A 17119-nucleotide genomic window follows, 5' to 3' on the forward strand; every position below is an offset into this window, starting at 1 on the left:
GAGCCTCAGTTTCCTCGTCTGTGAAATGGGCACAGTAACAGTACTTTGCTCACAATGTCATGGTCATAATGAAATGAGTTAATATATCTAAAGTGTCTGGCAGGTAGAGAACACTCACTAAATGTTAGCTGTGACTAGCATTTTTCTCTCAGACGCGTGACGACCCTACAAATAGTCTTTGTTTTATAGGTGAGGACACTGAGGCTAATGGAAATGAGAGAGTACTCAAAGCCACGAGATCAGTAGGAGGCAGAACTAGGATTTGAACTTAAATCTGTTTCCAAGGCATAAATGTTCTCTCCTTTATTCCTTGTTGTCCCTTGTGGGGTTAATAACACCTTTCATTTCCACCCTTTTGTTCATATGAAAATAAAATATTCATGAAGGTAAAAAATTTGTGAAGATAAAAAAATGTATGAAATTTGGGGGAAAAGAGAGATGACATAGGTGGGGAAAAGAAGGTGCAATCATTCTGATTAGAAAAGCTTCTGGATTTAAGATCACTGAAATTTCACTCCCATTATGTCTGTTTGTTGCTTTGATAAAAGAGATCAGTCATAACACTAATTATATCAGGCATATTAATAGAGTCAATTATGCTTATGCAGATTTTTCTCTTGCTCTGATGAAACAAAATAATTCTTCCAAGATGCATTTAATTTGGTGCCATTTTTCCTGCCAAAGACTAAATGTACTTGTAGAGATGGGAAGACATCTGCTTTTGAGAGGTACAGTAATAGAATAGTAAGTTTGCAATTGCGCGGCTTCCCAAAAAACAAACGCAAAAGTTCTAGCCCCTTCTTAATTACGCTTTTTTTTTAGAAAAATAAGTTTTTACAAAAATAGAATAAAATATAGGTTAATGATTGTATCTGCATTTCTCTTTCATGGGTGCACCAAGACATATAAAGGGGGTGTTAAGAGTTCTTGATTTCACCGCCTGGATCCATGCCCTCATCATTCAGTGGCGTTGACGTTCGCCGGTTTTCCAAATCCAGAGCCCAGCATCAGCCGTGACCCATCCCGTTCTCCTGTATGCCATGTCTGATCTGTCCGCAAACGCTATGGGTTCTCGCGCTCTCGTCTTCTTGGTGAAAATAAATTGTTAATTTTTGGAGGGTTTTAGGCTTACGGACAAGTTGCGAAGCGAATACGGAGAATTCCTGTGTCTGTATCCCATGCCTGGTTTCCCCTCTTGTGCCCAGTTGATGTTACTGTGGTCCATTTATTCTTCCAAAAGAACCACATTGGTCCATCTTTATTAACTAATGTCCGTACTGGATTCAGATTCCCGTAGTTTTTACCCGACGTTCTCCTGTTCCAGGGTCCCGTCCAGGATGCTGCGTTACATTTAGTTGTCACTTCTCCTTAGACTCGCTTTGGCAGTTTCTCACAATTCCCTGGTTTGTGATGACCTTGACACTTGTGAGGAGTACCAGTCAGGTATCTTTTTAGGATGCCCTCTCTTGGGATTTGTCTGACATTTTTCCTGTGGTTAGACTGGGGGTTCTCACCACGTCATGTCAAGGGTGCATGTTGTCTGCATGACTTCCCACTGATGGCATTGGCCTTGATCCTGTGCCTGATGTCTGTGTCTAGGGTCTCTGCAGCGTGAAGTTATGCTTCCCCTTTCCATGCTCTCCTCTTTGGGAGGAGGTCACTGGGCAGCTGTGAGCTCTCTTTTCACTCAATTCAGAACGTGTCCTAACTCTATCCCCTTCTTCCCCACGGCCACCGCTCTGGTCCAGGCACCATCACCTTCCGACCATGTGGCTCCAGGACCCAAAATGCCCTCGAGCCCTCCCAGCACACTTGGAACGACAGAGAAGGCCTTCCGGTGCTCCCAGGCCCCCCGTTTCCTCCCCACCTGCCCTCACCTCTGCTGCAGCCACACTGGTGTTCTCGCTGCTCCTTGAACTGCCACCCACTCCTGCCTTGGGCCTCGGCACGTGCATTTCCTTGGCTTTGGAACATCCCTCCTGGCCCCAGGCAGTCTGAGGCCTGGCTCCTCATCTCCACCCCCTCCCCCCACCCCAGATCTCTGAGCTCTCACACTGCATTTGCTCTGTAGTGCTTACCACCGGGAGGCATTCTGCTGGGTGTTTGTCTGTGGTCCACGTCCCCATGGTAGAGTGTAAACTCCTTAGGGGCGGAGGCTGTCCGTTCTGTTCACTGCCGTATTCCCGGGCCCTGGCACAAAGTACACAGTTAAGTGAGAGTGTTGTGCTTGGTGTCAAATCACCAGTCAGATGCAGGGCGCCCTGCCCTCACTTCACATTTTGGGAAGACTTTAGAGAACTTTGTTGTTGTGCGCTTCTGCCCTGCCTCTGGTAAGACTCATAATTTAGGCTACTTAAAATATCAACCTGAGACCTCTGAAAAGCATCTATTTCTAGGCGTCTGGACCTCAGGAACTCATGGGCAGTGTTGTGATGTTGAGGTTACTAGCTGTCTCGAGAGCTCTGTAACTTGCCAGAAAGGGGGCATGCTGGCCTGCCGCAGAGCAGAAGGAGTGACCCCCGCACCGGGAGCTCCCAGGTTCTTCACGCTGTGAGCTCTGCTTGGAGCTGTGAGGGACATTTCTGTAGCACCTTGCTCTTCCTTCGTCCCCACACACTAGCCTGCTCGGATTGTGTTTGGAATGAGAACAAATCCAGGTAGTGAAGGAAACTAGACTGGGCCTAAGTAAGATTTTTAATAAAAATCCCCAGTGCAGGTCTTTTATCTTTTCATACTCTTTGTTCTGCTTTTAGAGACACCAGTAATCTTCATGACACATGGAGTGAGTCATGTTTTTCAGGCTGGTGGAAAGTTTATCAACTCTGATGAGTCCAGAAAATCTAGCCATGGGCCCCTGGAGAGGAGTGTAACCTCCTGGCTGATGGGAGCAGCTCTGGCTTCCTCGACGGGAGAGGACCCTTGATGGTTATTCCCGGAGATGGATGCCGCACACCTGTACGTGTGCCTGCACGCATGTGTGCGCGTGTGTGCCTGAGTGTGTGTGTGTGTTTCTGTGTGTCTGTCTCTCTGTCTGTGTTGGAAAGGGACCCACCATGAGGACAGTTTTGACTCAATTGGTTGTATAGGGAAACATAATTTAGGGGCAAGAGTGGAACATAGAAATCACCCCAGTCCAACCATATCATTTTCCATACAAAGGAAGAGGCCTGGAGGGGTTAAGTGAGTGGCCTGAAGTCCCCTGGGAGAGTAACAAAGGCTAGAAGAATGGGTCTAAAAGTCCAGGCCCCCCAGTTCCCAGTCCAGCAACACAGCTCCATGTCATTGTGCACTTGCTATGTGCCAGAGACTGCCCCGCTGCCCGCATGCATCCTTTTTTTTTTTTTAATTTTTTGAAGATTTTATTTTTTTATTTTTATTTATTTTTTTTTTAAAGATTTTATTTATTTATTTATTCGACAGGACAGAGACAGCCAGCGAGAGAGGGAACACAAGCAGGGGGAGTGGGAGAGGAAGAAGCAGGCTCATAGCCGAAGAGCCTGATGTGGGGCTCGATCCCATAATGCCGGGATCACGCCCCGAGCCGAAGGCAGACGCTTAATCGCTGTGCCACCCAGGCGCCCCTGAAGATTTTATTTTAAATAATGGGTACACCAACGTGGGGCTCGAACTTACAACCCTGAGATCAGGAGTTGCATTTACTTTGGAGATGAGAAAACCGATGCTCAGAGAGACAGCGACTTTGCCAAGGTCACCCAGCTAGCACATAGTAGGACTGGGATTCGATGCCTGGTCCTGCAACCCTGGGGCCTATTCTTTGTGATGACAAAGATGTCCATTCTCCACGTCTGCCATAGTCCCTGGACCCCTGGGAAAACGCTGTGTGTCTATCAGGAGTGGCTTCCCCAGACCACACAGCTCTGGGGCCCATGGGTAGGTGCGTGGCCGTGTCTCACTGTGCCGTCTGTGTCCTGCCGGGGAGTCCGGATAGGCCGTTCAAAGAAGGAGCTGCTAGACTTTCTGGCAGTCCGAGTTCAGAGGGTGTGCACTCTCTTATTCCCACGCTGTCTCTCAGCTACAGCGGCCAGCCCTGCCCTCCTCACCATGAATCCCCTGAACAAACTCACTGGGCCCTCTGAGGCGGCAGGTCCCGCCCTCCCGGGGGGGGAGGAGCCGCTAGTATGGTGGCTCTGGGATTGTTCAGAGTTGATTGCAGGGGGTTGGGGTGGACCTGGATTCAAGTACTGTTTATCCAACAGTCAAGGGGACGTGAGATGCCCTGCCTCCTCCGTGCTGGGACAGGGAGGAGTACGTAGAATAAAGACACAGAAAGTGTCCGAACAGTGTGCAGCCCGTGGTTCAGTAAAAGCACCCCTCTCAGGAACATTTAAGTATCCCCCCCAAGTCCCGCCCATCAGAGGTGTGCAGACCCTCGGCCTTGCTTCGGGAGGTGGGACCGAGGTGCCGTGTGCGGGGTTCTGGGGACGTGTGTGTGAAGTCTGTTCATGAAAATGCAGAACCGTACACAGTGTTCAGAATTCTTGGAAACGCCCCTGAGTGGAAATAGCATTTGGTGATTTCTTGGCATCCGTGGCAGGTGTTAGATAAACGAGCTCGGATGTGACATTTGAGTCAGCGCTCTATGCAGCCTGAACACGTGCTGCGTGCCGTTCTGCCTGGTGGGAGCAGGAAGTGTTCCCACACAAGCGTGACCCTGGCCGTGAGAAGTTAGTACTGTCATGCAAAGTACTGCGCATCTTGATAGCTGTCAGGGTTTTTTTTTTAAGTGGGGGAGGGGCAGAAGGAGAGGGAGAGAACCTTAAGCAGGCTCCACACCCAGCACGGAGCCCAGCGTGGGGCTCGATCTCACAACCCCAAGATCATGACCTGAGCTGAAACCTGAGCTTAACTGACCGAGGTGCTTTTAGCGATCTAGATTTTTACTTACGCAGTTTACATGGTGTTTGGAAGGAAGATCCTGGTGCCACAGCCTCTCTAGATTCAGGAATACTCTTCTGTCCTACAGGTCTATACTCCAAGGGCAGGGGGAGTGGGGAGAGCAGGGTAAGGGGCCGAGCCTGATTCCCTGCCCCATTCAGTGCCTCTGGTGCCCCGTCTGTAAAATGGGAACGGGAGGGCCTGTGTGCCGTAGCAGCAGACTCTGTGCTCAGTACCTTGGTGCTGCCAGGGGGTAGCTGGTGTTCTAATTCTGAGATTTGGGGAGGGAGGGAAGGGCTTGGATGCCTGGTCTAGCAGATAAGAACAGAGCTGGGATTTTTGCAGTTTGAGGAGTGGTTTGCTAATAGGAATTACAAGGGGAGCCTAGCTGCCTCCAGAAGTCATGCACGTTCTGAGTCAGAGTGTTGGAGCAGTAACTGGCTACCACATGCTGAGAAAGGGCCCTCTCGGCCAGAGGGGGAGGGAGGCCGTACCTGACAACAGGGAGGTCCTTCCAGCCCTTGGGGAGCGAGCAGCGGCCCACTGTCCGGATGAGACAAGCAGTGCAAGCTATATGGAGGGGGCCCCCCTTTGAAAAGTTTTCAGCTTGGTCTCTTCGTGAAACCTGGCAGTGGGGCCGTGCAGGGGGCTGATACATTGAGGTGCTCAGATAGGAGCTGAATGGGTGGTTGATAACGTGTCGGAAAAAGTCGTGCTTCTCATAGAGGGGACGTTCCAGTTCTTCATCCACCGCCTTAAATACAGTAGGAGGAGGTGAAGTCTTGGAGGTGGAAGCAGATGTTTTTCTGGGCTCCTAGGGGATCTAGGGGTCCAGGGGCAGAGGGAAGGGATGGGCGGGGGGAGTTCAGACGAAAGAATCTGGGGTCGGGGGTGAGGCCTTACCTGTGCTTGGGCGGATGAACAGGAGTGGGGTGGAGGGAGGGCTCTGTGACCAAGAGGTCCTTTGTCCAGAAGCAGAGGGCCAAGCTGTGGTCTGTCCTGACCCCATCTTCCCACCAAAGTGCGTCAGCCACTTCAGCTTTTGTGAAGGGACCAAATCTGGACACTGTTGAACTTAGAACATTGTTCGCTAAAACTGATTCCTTTCTTCTTTCTTAGTACCCGATGGAAATCAGGAAGTATGAGTATGACCCAAATTTTGCAATTCGTGGACTTCATTATGACGTGCAGCGGGTAGGTCTCATCGCCACGTTTTTCTGCAGTTTAATGGTGTTTGAGAATAACGTACTCTTGGTGCTTTTCTTTGCTGGACACAGAAATTGATTTTAAATTCCGTTCCTTGGGGCTGCAGAACTGAATTATTAAAAAACATCTTTGGGTAAAGTCTTTTGCAAAAGACTGTATTAGAAAAAAATGAATGCATTTAGCTATTTGGAAGGACTCTTTATTTCTAGAAGTCGTTTTTGGTGTTTTGAGGAGGAGCCAGTTGTCATATTGTTTTTGCAGATCAGTCCTTTCCTTAACAGACTGCACAGTGCTTTTTGCTTTTTTTTTTCCTGAAGATTTTATTTATTAGAGCAAGTGAGCGAGAGAGGGTGAGCAGGAGTGGGGGGTGGGGGAAGGGCAGAGGGAGAAGCAGACTCTCCACTGAGCAGGGAGCCTGACATGGGACTCAGTCCCAGGACCCTGAGATCATGACCTGAGTCTAAGGCAGATGCTTAACCGACTAAGCCCCCCCAGGCGCCCCCACGGTGCTTTAACCAACAAGCAAGCCTGTCAGACACATACAGTGTGCTGCTTCTCCGTGTCAGCCTGGTGTTGATAGGGTTTGTAATGACACCTGCGGTTCTTCAATGTGCAGCTTGCTGTGCAGTATTCACCCACACATGTGTTTATGTTTTTGAAGGCAGTATTGATGAAGATTGATGCTTTTCATTACATCCAGTTGGGAACCGTCTACAGGTAAGAGTAAGAGGAGGTGAATTATTCACTCATAGTAACCAAGTGACTTTGGGTTAGACATCTAAGACCCATTGACTGCTTGGTGATGAAGAGGGTTGTAGTGTGTGTATTTATGATTTATTCACTCATTCATTCAAGAACATTTATTGGGGCCTGTTATCATCCAGATCCGAAGGGCTTGGCTTTCAAGGATGCCCCGAGGAGCTCGGAGTGTAAGTTGGAAGGCACGTAAATAAACCAGTGATTACAGTCCATGGTGACCAGGGTGGTGATGGTGTTTAGACCATTAGGGGGTGCTTTGGGGGGGGGGAATTTTGGAGAAGGATGGGCTCTCTAGGGGTGCCCATCTGCCAGCTGAGTGGGGGTCCTAGAGCCGAGGTTTTGGGTAGGGGTAGGGATGCTGGGGTGAAGCAGCGGGTTCTTGTTCCTACCACAGCAATTGAGTAGTTTGGATATTAAGACCTCCCCCCCATTTATTAGAATTAGTAGAAGCACTGAGTCCAAAATCTGTCACTTTGAAAATGAAGGATTTTGCCTTTTCTAATTCTTGAATTTGGGGGAGGATTTAGGAGTATGGTCCTTGTACTTTAAAAAAAAAGGTGCCTGTCTTAGGTTCTTCTCTCACAAACTCTTTATTAAAATTAATGTTTTTTATCCAAGTTAAACACGCGCACAGTTCCGAAGAGATAGTGCCGAGAGCGTCGTGGCGGACCACAGTAGCCCTGTCCCCCCTCCCAGCCCCTTTACACTCTTTTCATTTGTTTTCTTCACATTTTTCTTCCTATTTCTAAATAATGTGCTCATACTTCTGTGTCCCAGTTTATTAATTCTGGACGTGGTCTCTGCCACGGGATAGGACTTGGTGCGCGCACACGCCGCCCCTTCTGCAGGCTCGTCCTTCGAGCCTCGTGCGGGTCCGCGTCTGCGTGTTTCTCCATGTTTGCATCATGACTCTGCAGGTCGTGTTCCCTCTTTCTCCATGTCATGCCCGTGACTGCTTTCTTCTGTGTACAGTGCTTGCTTTTTCTTAGCCTTAACAATAACATCACTTCTTCCCTGCTTTGTTTTCTGTAGAGCGGTCCCGCGTGTTTTCTAAAGGCTCCATCACCAGTATCATCCATGTATTTATTTCCCAACAACGCAAATGTTTTAGATACTCTATCAGTTACTTTTGTGTTTAATTGACTACCCCTTCTGCTCTGATCTTCTCTGATGGCTCATCCTGGGGCTTGGGTTTGCCGCTCTCTCTGTTCCCTGATGCCCATCTCTTCCTCTGTCTGGCTTTACTCCCTCATTCTGCTGGCGCACATCACATCCTCCAGGAGCTCCCCAGTACCTCGCGGGGCTGAGCCTTTCTCGGGGGGGTTTTGGCGGCTAATCAGTTTTTTGCATTGGTGTCCCCTTGCAGGCCCCTGTTCTCAGCCTCCTGAGCCAGGAGGCTCCTTCTCATCTGCTGTCTTCCATGAAGATGTTGATATGTCTTGTCTACTGTCTTTGTTCTTATATCCTTTCACTTTTTGAATAGTGTATATATATATATATATATATACTTTTTTTTTTTTTAAGAGAGAATGTGTGTGTGCAAGCGGGGTGGGGAGGGGTGGGGGGGAGGGGGAGAGAGAGAATCCCAAGCAGGCTCCACACCCAGCACAGAGCCCAACATGGGTCTCAATCTCACGGCCCTGAGATCATGACCTGAGCTGAAATCAAGAGTCAGGTGCTTAACTGACTGAGCCCTCCAGGCACCCCGAGCAGTTTATTCTTTTACTAATTTTAATAGTGTTTCAGGAGGGAGAAGAGATGGTAGTGTTGATGAAAATAATAATATTAGTGATAATAAATGGTGACGAGTATATATTAAGTCTTGCTGTAGCACAGACACTGTCATAAAGGGTTTTTTTTGGGTTAACTTATTTGATCCTTTAAATAACCTTATGAGGTAGGTACTGGTATTAGTCCAGAGTTGTTAAGTAACTTGCCCAAGGCCACACAGAAGTAGAATTCAGACCCAGGTGGTCTGGTTCTGGAGTCTGTGCCCTTGGCCTACATGGTTTTTGTGAATGGATTAGGTTAATGAAATCCTTCACCAGATCTTTCGAATCTCTTCCTCCGTCTGTGTTCCTGCTGTCAGCTCCCTGGCTCAGACACTTAATCCTTTTCTCTTGGGCTCTTGGAGTTTTCTGCAGTGCGGTCTATCCTGGACATTGTTGCTGGACTGATTCATGTAAAGCGTTGCTCTCAACAAACGCTCCTTCTGCAATCCTGGGTAGCTCCCACTGCCTAGAGAGTGGAGCCCAGACCTCTTAGGTTTCTCACCAACCTTCTCTAAACCCGTATCTTACTCTTCTTCCACATACAGCTCTTTCACTTCCTGGATCAATTAAGACTGTTGGTTACAAGTGACTGAGACCCGACTCAGACTGGGTTAACCAGAAACACAGCATTGGCTCACCTGTTGTGTGGTCTAAGGGACAGTGCCTATTGCAGGCATGGCTAAGTTGATGTTGTCAGAACTCTTTCCATCTGTTGGCTCTCTCCCTCTGGCTTGGCTCCAGGCAGGCCCCTCTGCGTGGAGACCCCTGGTGACACCCCCCAGCCCCAGGTCAACAGGAGCAGAGGACGGTCTCTTCCCAGCAGTTACAGCCAGTCTCGGTGTGCACGGGTAGGTGCACACGCACATGTATTCCTCTCCTCCGAGGTCTCCTTTCCTGCTGCTGGCCATCTGCTCATGCTGGCGTTCTACCAGGGTGCAGTTTTCCTTCCTCGTTGCTTCTTGAAATCTCACCCATCCTTCCTTCAAGGCTGATTTGTGCTGAGACCTCACCCCGTCTCAGCCCGACATGGCCTTTCCCTCCTCTTCTCAGACCAGGCATCCCTACGGCTCCTAATTGTCTTGTTTCTTCTTCTATAGGTAAGTTGTCCACCGTGTTAGGGAGTATGGACAGGGCTAGGCAGGAGAAGCCAGCCGAGGCATTTGCAGGGGAAGGAGTGTCTGGGTTTAGGACCTGGGAAGGTCGCTGTGGCTCCAGTGCTGAGGGGATGTGGCAGGCTGAGGCAGCATGGGTGCGTGTGTGGGCTCTGGAGTCACAGTTCCGCAGTGTGGACCCCAGCCTCACTGCTCCCATGTGTGTGGCCTTGAGCAACTTCTTGACCGTCCCAAAGCTTTGGTTTGCTCCCCTGTAAACTTGGCATGATTCCAGTGCCTGTCTTAGTGGTGGCTTGTCACATAGACCAGAGTGCGTCTGGAGCAGTAGAGGCACGCAGAATGTCACTGCTCTTTCCTTTCCCTTAAAAGGGGTACGAAGGAGGCTCATCCTCAGCCTTGCCCATTTCTGAGACCTGCTGTGGGTCCCCAGCTCCTGCATCAGATTGAATTTTGTGCTGTGGGCTGTGGGAGCGAATGCCACAGGGCAGAGGGGGAGGCAGACTGTCACCGCAGTCCCATTTTGTACCCACGAGTTAAGTTCTGATTTGGGACCTCGTGAAAAGCTACGCTTGTTATCACAGGCACAGCGGCCAAGCTGTGCTAGCCCCCGCCTTATGCTCTTCTGTATTTAATAGCTCACCCACGCTTCTCAGTTATGTCAGGGGACAGGTACTGTTACGTTCCCCGTTTTAAAAATGACACTGAGACCCAAAAAGGTTCTAATGCTTGTCCAGGTAATATCCCTACTGATTAAGGAAGCTAGGATTTGAACCCCGGGCAGACAGTTTTAGATCTGCGCTCCTAACCTTTATATTTCTCACCACCACACGGGGCCACGTGAAGTAGTCTGCATTTTGATCCTCGCTCTGGTTGAGGCTGCATCCGGGTGCGGCCGGCCTTGCCCCAGAGCCTGTGGCCACAGTCCTGTGGGGTGTTGCACCTGCCGGAGCCGCCTCCTGCCGAATTCGGCTGGCTGGAGCACACTCGTCTCACCACTGCTTTCGAGCTGACAGTCAGTAGTTACTGGGGCAGCTTGGGAGCCTTGAACCTGTCTTAGGGCAGGGCCTAGTGTGGGGGCAGGAAAATGACTCACCCAGCAGAGTTCTTTGACTTTTAATAGTTTCTTTCTAAGTGTCAGAGCCTTGGGCGGGTGCACACGTGAGCAGGAGCTCTGCCCCAAGGTCACTGCCCAGGTTGATTGGGTGAATGATACGGGGAAGTGAAGGCCTCCTTTGTTTTCAAAGGCTGGAAGTTAAAAGAAGTTAATCAAGATTGGTGAGGGGCAAAATACAAATGAATCCCCTTGGGTATTTTTGAAAGTTCTATGAGGGTGGAGAATGGAGGAGAGAGGCTGAAATTATATTTTCATTACACTTACATATCAAATATAAATTATATTTTAAATGTATCTTAATGTTGGCCAGGTGATTTTGTAAGATAAGCATCCTGTTCCTATTAGTGACTGAGACTCTCAGGGCAGTTTTCATACTCCCACTGTATGTAGCACTGGGTGGGCTTCCCATCCTTCCTTCTGTGGTCTCCTCACCACTGTGTCTTGTTTCTCAAGCACCTTCCCTAGAGAAGCGGCTGGGGAACAGACATTTTTCTTGGTGACACTCTAGTGTGGGCAGTGCCAGGTGAGGAAATTCGAGAGCATTAAATCCCTAGTGAAACCACCTGCTCAGAGTGCCGGCGGGGGACACAGAGGGGAATGCCGGGTCACGCTGACTCCAAAATTTATTTTTCTCTTTGTGGAAGAGCTGGATTCATGTGCAGATTCTGCCCCGGCTGCCGGAGGCAGGCAGATGGCAGATGTTACCCTGGCTTTTTATAGATGAGGAAGCTGGCCTTGACTGTCGCATAGCATCTGGGGTCATCCCTCTCGGAGGTGGCATCCAGGCTTCCTGCCCTGTGTCACGGGGTTTAGTTCACCCAAGCCTCATGCGTGGCTTTTCCTATCTCAGTGCTGACCTTCTTAGGTCAGAGTATCAGAGGGCAGGAGGATGACAGAGACAAAGCTAGCCTTTCTCTTCCTAATGTATTAAAAACATAAAAATGGAAACATAAACCCATCCCAAAGCAAACCCTACCCCCAAAGCAAAGGAAGGCCTTGTACCTTGTTGAGAGAGGTGGTGTGATATTAGTGGTTGAGGACCCTGGGCCCTAGAGCCAGAAAGCCTGGGGTCTGGTCCTGTCCCACCACTTCCTACTTTGGTGCCCTTGGGTGAGGTACGTGACCTTTCTGGGCCTCAGTTGCCTCTGCTGGGAAATGGGAAGGTGTTAGTGCTTCCCTCCTAGGATTGCTGAGAAGTAAGTGAATGACCGTGTGGAATTCATACCTGGCATCTCTAGTAGGTGTTATTTTTCCTGCCCTTATTGCCCACAGAATGCTGCTGGTGGTAGTAGTAGTAGCTTCTTGCCTGTTATCTGTAGCAGTTGCCTGCGGCACATCTTGCCTCCTTGTGACAGTGGCATCTTGCACCTGGGCTGAAATATCCCAGCAGTTGCCAGAGGTCTGAAAGTCACTGCTCTCGCTAGTTGAACCTAACAGCACTTCCTGTGATTTTTTTCCAGAGGCCTCAGTGTTGTCCCCGATGAAGAAGTCATTGAAATGTACGAGGGGTCCCACGTGCCTCTGGAACAGATGAGCGACTTTTATGGAAAGGTAATGAGAGATGATTTATTTAAAGCAGCCTGTGAGCAGACATGGCCTGGTAGAGTTAGGATCTCTCTGAGAGCTCCTATGGAACTGACAAGGGAGTTTGGGACTGTTTCGAGAGGCCCTGGATTTGAGAGAGGCTAGTATGTTGGCATCTCTCCTAGGCCCTTCAAGATTCCCTTTCTTAGCGCTTTCCTCCCTACCTGATGAAGGTTCTTTATATGCTTGCCCCCACCCCTGTCTACGATCTCCCACTCCAGGCGTGTCCCCACTTTCTGGATGAAGTCAGGTCAGGTGTGGTTGCCTTCTCTGAGATCGAGGACAGCAGGTCACCCTGTGCCTGAAGGGAAACCTCTGCTTCTCTGACTTTTGTGGTTCTCTTTGCTTTCTGATTTTTTGCTCCTTGTCTTATCAGGTGTGCTCTTATTTGCACCGTCAAAATGCAACGGAAGATGCCCAGTCAGCTGGTAAACTTAGGGTTACTAGTTGCAGGCATTCAGAGAAGGGCTCTTTTTCAGGCTCATTATGGCTGCGGGGAGGCACTCACATTCAGATTATGTGGACTTTTATGCCATTCCATGGGCAGTATTCTACTTGCCGGGTTTCCTCTGTGTCTGACAGGGGAGTGTGAGCTGGATGGTAGAGCTTACAGGAGCGTGAAAGAGTAGTTAGATTTTTTGGAGGGAAATCAGGGCATTTCCTTGGATTTCCCAGTTGTGCTTAGAGTACAACGTCAGCTGTGCTGGGAATGATAAGAAACAAGGCGAATGCTTCTACTTTGTTATTGTAACAATTGTCCTTGGGGAGAAGCATCTAGATGTTGATGACCAGAATCCCCTGGGGTAAATGTCAAGTCTGGCTTTGCTGTGGTGTTGGCCTCTGTTTCTGACCTTACCTTCGCTGCCTGCAGAGTTCTCATGGAAACACCATGAAGCAGTTCATGGACATCTTCTCCCTGCCAGAGATGTCCCTCCTCTCCTGCGTGAACGAATACTTCCTCAAGAACAACATCGACTATGAACCTGTCCATCTGTACAAAGACGTCAAGGTGAGAGGCGGTGGTGCCATGTCTCGCAGAGGGTTTTAGCAGAAGGGACAGCATCGTTAGCCTCCTGGGTTAGGCGTTTGAAATAGTCCTTTGCCTGGGATCTCTTTTATTTATGGTTTTACCCTGAAAATTGATAAGAAAGATCTTACATCAGGACAATTGGAAATCAGTCTACTTTTGTGTTAAAAGAAGAGGGCGCTCATATTGTTATCTGGATTTCTAATTCTTGCTGACCACAGGCCAGGGCCAGTGCATCTGTTCAGAGGGGCGAGTGGTGGCTGAGGTCCAGCCTGACCCAGCTCACCTGTGAGCCTGCCTGCAGAGGGGGTGACTTCACATGGGACTGCGGTTGCCCAGAGCGGGCCTTTCTCTTGTACACGGAGGTTCTAGGTGGGCCTTCCCAGCCCTGCAAAAGCTGTGCGAAAATCCAGTCGGAGAGGCTTATAGACAGCTATGAGACTTACATGTGCATATATGCACATCATTTATATAGCTTTGTATTTATGTATGTTGATTTATAGTCACCTGTGTTTGTATTCTTTGAGCTCTCTGAACTTCTTTCAGTACTTAAAAATATGTTCATGTATTAATATACTTATTACATACATATATGTCATATACATATAATACATATTTATAAGCATGTATTTCTATATATATATTTATATGTGTAATATATATTATTTAAGTACTTATACTTTTAAGAGATCTGTATTTATATACCACAGTGTTTTTATTATATGCTTATGACTAATTTTAAATTTCAAGTGCCTTAAATCATGGGTTTTAGGAAGATGGAGGATGAAGTCTAGTTTCTCAATTAGTCTGCTATAATTTGAACTAAAATTAAATATTTAGTTTCTGTTCTCCTTTTTGTGTGCACGAATGCTCTAAGAATCTTTAAGTATCACTTGTAGTAAAAAATAAAGAAAAGAACCACTTGGAGTTCTATAACCCTTGCAGTCATGAGGAGAGATGTTTCTTTGTTACCACCAATAGAGAGCACTTAGGTATATTCCAGGCACTGTTTCTCTGAGTGCTTTCTGCATATGAACTAATTAAATCCTCACAAGCATGCCTGGAGGGAGGTACTATTATTACTCTCATTTTATAGATAACGAAATTGAGGCACGGAGAGGTTGAGTCCCTTGCCCAGAGTCACATAGCTAGTAAATGGTCCAGCCGAGATTTCCGGCCAGGAAGTTTGGCTGCAGCTTGCTCTGAGCCTGTCTTCTGCCAATGTGAAGCTGAAACAAGCCAGTAGTAGAAGGTGGCTGAAGTCAAGTTTGCAGTCCGGAGGTGCTCACTCTTGATAGAAATCTCCTACCAGTTTTCTAAGGCTTATGGCTCAGTTTTGCCTGCAGCCCAGTCTCCTGCTGTAGGCTCCCGGAAGTTTCCCTGTGCCTCCACGAGAGCCACCTCTGCGGTGGACCTGCTCAGTGCCCCCTGAGAGTGGTGCTGTGCTCTGACACCTGCCGGGCACCAGGCTGCCACCACCTGCGGCCTGTGAGGGGTTCGCGGCCTCCTCTTCCTCGTGTCTGCCAGCCGCACCACGTCTCTGCCTGTGCTAGCATCTCACTGACCGCTCCTCAGCTCACTGAACCGAAGAGCCTGGCATTGGTCTCGGTCTGTCTAGATTAGAGAACCTGCTCTTGGGGTCTAGGGAGGACTGCAAAGATGAAAAGAGCAATAATTCCCTTTGTCCAGATACCCTGGAATCGTCTGTTTGTGATAGTGCATAGAAATTGCCATTTGCCACGTGGAATTTTATTCAGAATTGTTCACACAAGTTATCTCCCCCCAGCGACCCTTCTGAAAACTGCCACTGTCGCCATGGAAACCCAAGTGTTGGCCGCCTGTGCGAAATGGCCCAGCATTGAGATTGCATTGGGTGCCCGGATGGCCGGGCTTCTAAAGACGGACATCGTCACGAATGCCGTTCTGCTTATCCTGTTACTCAGGCTGTCTCACTGACCGTCTCACTGATTAGAAACCTCTCTTTTGACAGGACTCAATCCGAGATGTGCACATCAAAGGAATCATGTACAGTGCGATCGAAGCAGATATTGGTACGTGGCCAGCACTGTCACGAAGGCCGCTTCAGCCTGTCCCTTTCCCGGACCACGAGCTGGCGTTATTTTCATTCCTGGTGCCGAGCCGGCGCTCAGGACCTCTTCCCAGGGCAGCGTGAGGGCCGTGCTTCCTCGCACCTCAGACGTCTCCCTCCCCTTGGTCTCAGAACTCACCCTAATCCCCACCCAAAAAGACGTGCTGGCCTGGGCAGCAGGCATGTGGTGGGTTCCCTTAGACCGAGGAGGCAGAATCTTGGTTCCTAATGTACCAGCTACTTCGAGGCCAGCCTGAACCACGCTTCCTTAAGACTTTTCTTCCCCCAAGTGCCCCGATGCGCCAGACCCAGAGGCCCCGTTTAGTGAGCGCTGCAGACCGACCCGACTTCACGCTGAGTCCGTGTGTGCGTTTTTGTCTTGCTCCTAGAAAAATACATCTGCTATGCCGAGCAGACCCGCGCAGTGCTGGCCAAACTGGCCGATCACGGCAAGAAGATGTTCCTCATCACCAACAGCCCCAGCAGTTTCGTGTAAGTGGTTGTGGGTGTCCCTGCTGCCGTCTGGCTCACGTCTTGTCTTCCCACTTACCTGCACAGCTGAAGATTTGAAAGCAAACGTTGCAAAAGTAGTGAATCCCTTTCTTGTTAGACTCACCGGCTGACATGTTGTTTCAGGGACAAAGGGATGAGGTATATTGTTGGAAAAGACTGGAGGGACCTCTTTGATGTGGTCATCGTTCAGGCCGAGAAGCCAAACTTCTTTAACGATAAGCGGAGGTGAGCATCTGTCTTTCTGGGAGAACTAGACTGTCGTCCTTTGCTGCCGTGAATGCTTAAGTAGTGTGACTTGGTGAAGTCTAGTTGGACAATCAGAAGCATCTGACGTTATAGCTTTTGATTTTGAACCTTCTAGCAAGGAGTTACAGGGTGGGTGGGAGTGGTGCACAGCGGACGGCTCGTACTTATTGAGATGGTTCTCACTTCAGCTGGGGCACTTCAGTCCTGGGGGCCAGGCTCTAAGAAAAAGAATGACAGCAATGAAAAAGCCAAACTTAGTATTACGTCATAAGTTAGACCTCTTGACGCAGATGTGTTTTGAAGCGTAACAAAACAACAGCAACAGCGAATCACCTGGGGGGTATTTTTGGTACATACAGCTCTCGGTGGTGCATTTAAAATTACAGCTGGATTTCGCGAAGCTCAGGTGTTGTGTCAAATGGAGTAAATCTCTACCAAGACTTATGTAGTGTCTTCCTGCCACAGAAGATAGAGGAGCGGGGAAGTTGTGGGTTATGACGGTGACTGGGGTGTGCTCTTAGCATTAATAGGTGGGGGTCAGGGATCCTAAAATATATATTTTTTTAACATTTAAAAATATTTTATTTTTTTAAAGATTTTATTTATTTATTTTGAGAGAGAGAAAGAGAGAGAGCACGAGCAGGAGGAGGGGCAGAGGAAGAAGCAGACTCCCCGCTGAGCAGGGAGCCCAACGCAGGGCTTGATCCCAGGACCCTGAGATCATGACCTGAGCTAAAGGCAGACGCTTAACCGACTGAGCCACCCAGGTGCCCCTACAATGTTTTTCAATGTGTGGAACAG

General features: G+C 48.9%; 1 protein-coding gene across 2 annotated transcripts in view; it reads left to right on the forward strand.

Moving 5' to 3' along the window:
- The window catches only part of NT5DC3 (5'-nucleotidase domain containing 3), a 59404-nt gene that overhangs the window by 22416 nt on the left and 19869 nt on the right, over positions 1-17119 (forward strand). For both annotated transcript variants that reach the window (XM_044384482.3, XM_026499791.4), the window contains exons 3-9: positions 6016-6090; positions 6764-6819; positions 12320-12410; positions 13315-13452; positions 15461-15521; positions 15949-16051; positions 16196-16297. In XM_044384482.3, coding sequence (XP_044240417.1) covers positions 6016-6090; positions 6764-6819; positions 12320-12410; positions 13315-13452; positions 15461-15521; positions 15949-16051; positions 16196-16297 — 626 coding nt within the window. The remainder of the gene's footprint in view (positions 1-6015; positions 6091-6763; positions 6820-12319; positions 12411-13314; positions 13453-15460; positions 15522-15948; positions 16052-16195; positions 16298-17119) is intronic.

Source organism: Ursus arctos, unplaced genomic scaffold, assembly GCF_023065955.2.
Source record: "Ursus arctos isolate Adak ecotype North America unplaced genomic scaffold, UrsArc2.0 scaffold_21, whole genome shotgun sequence".
Taxonomy (NCBI): domain Eukaryota; kingdom Metazoa; phylum Chordata; class Mammalia; order Carnivora; family Ursidae; genus Ursus; species Ursus arctos.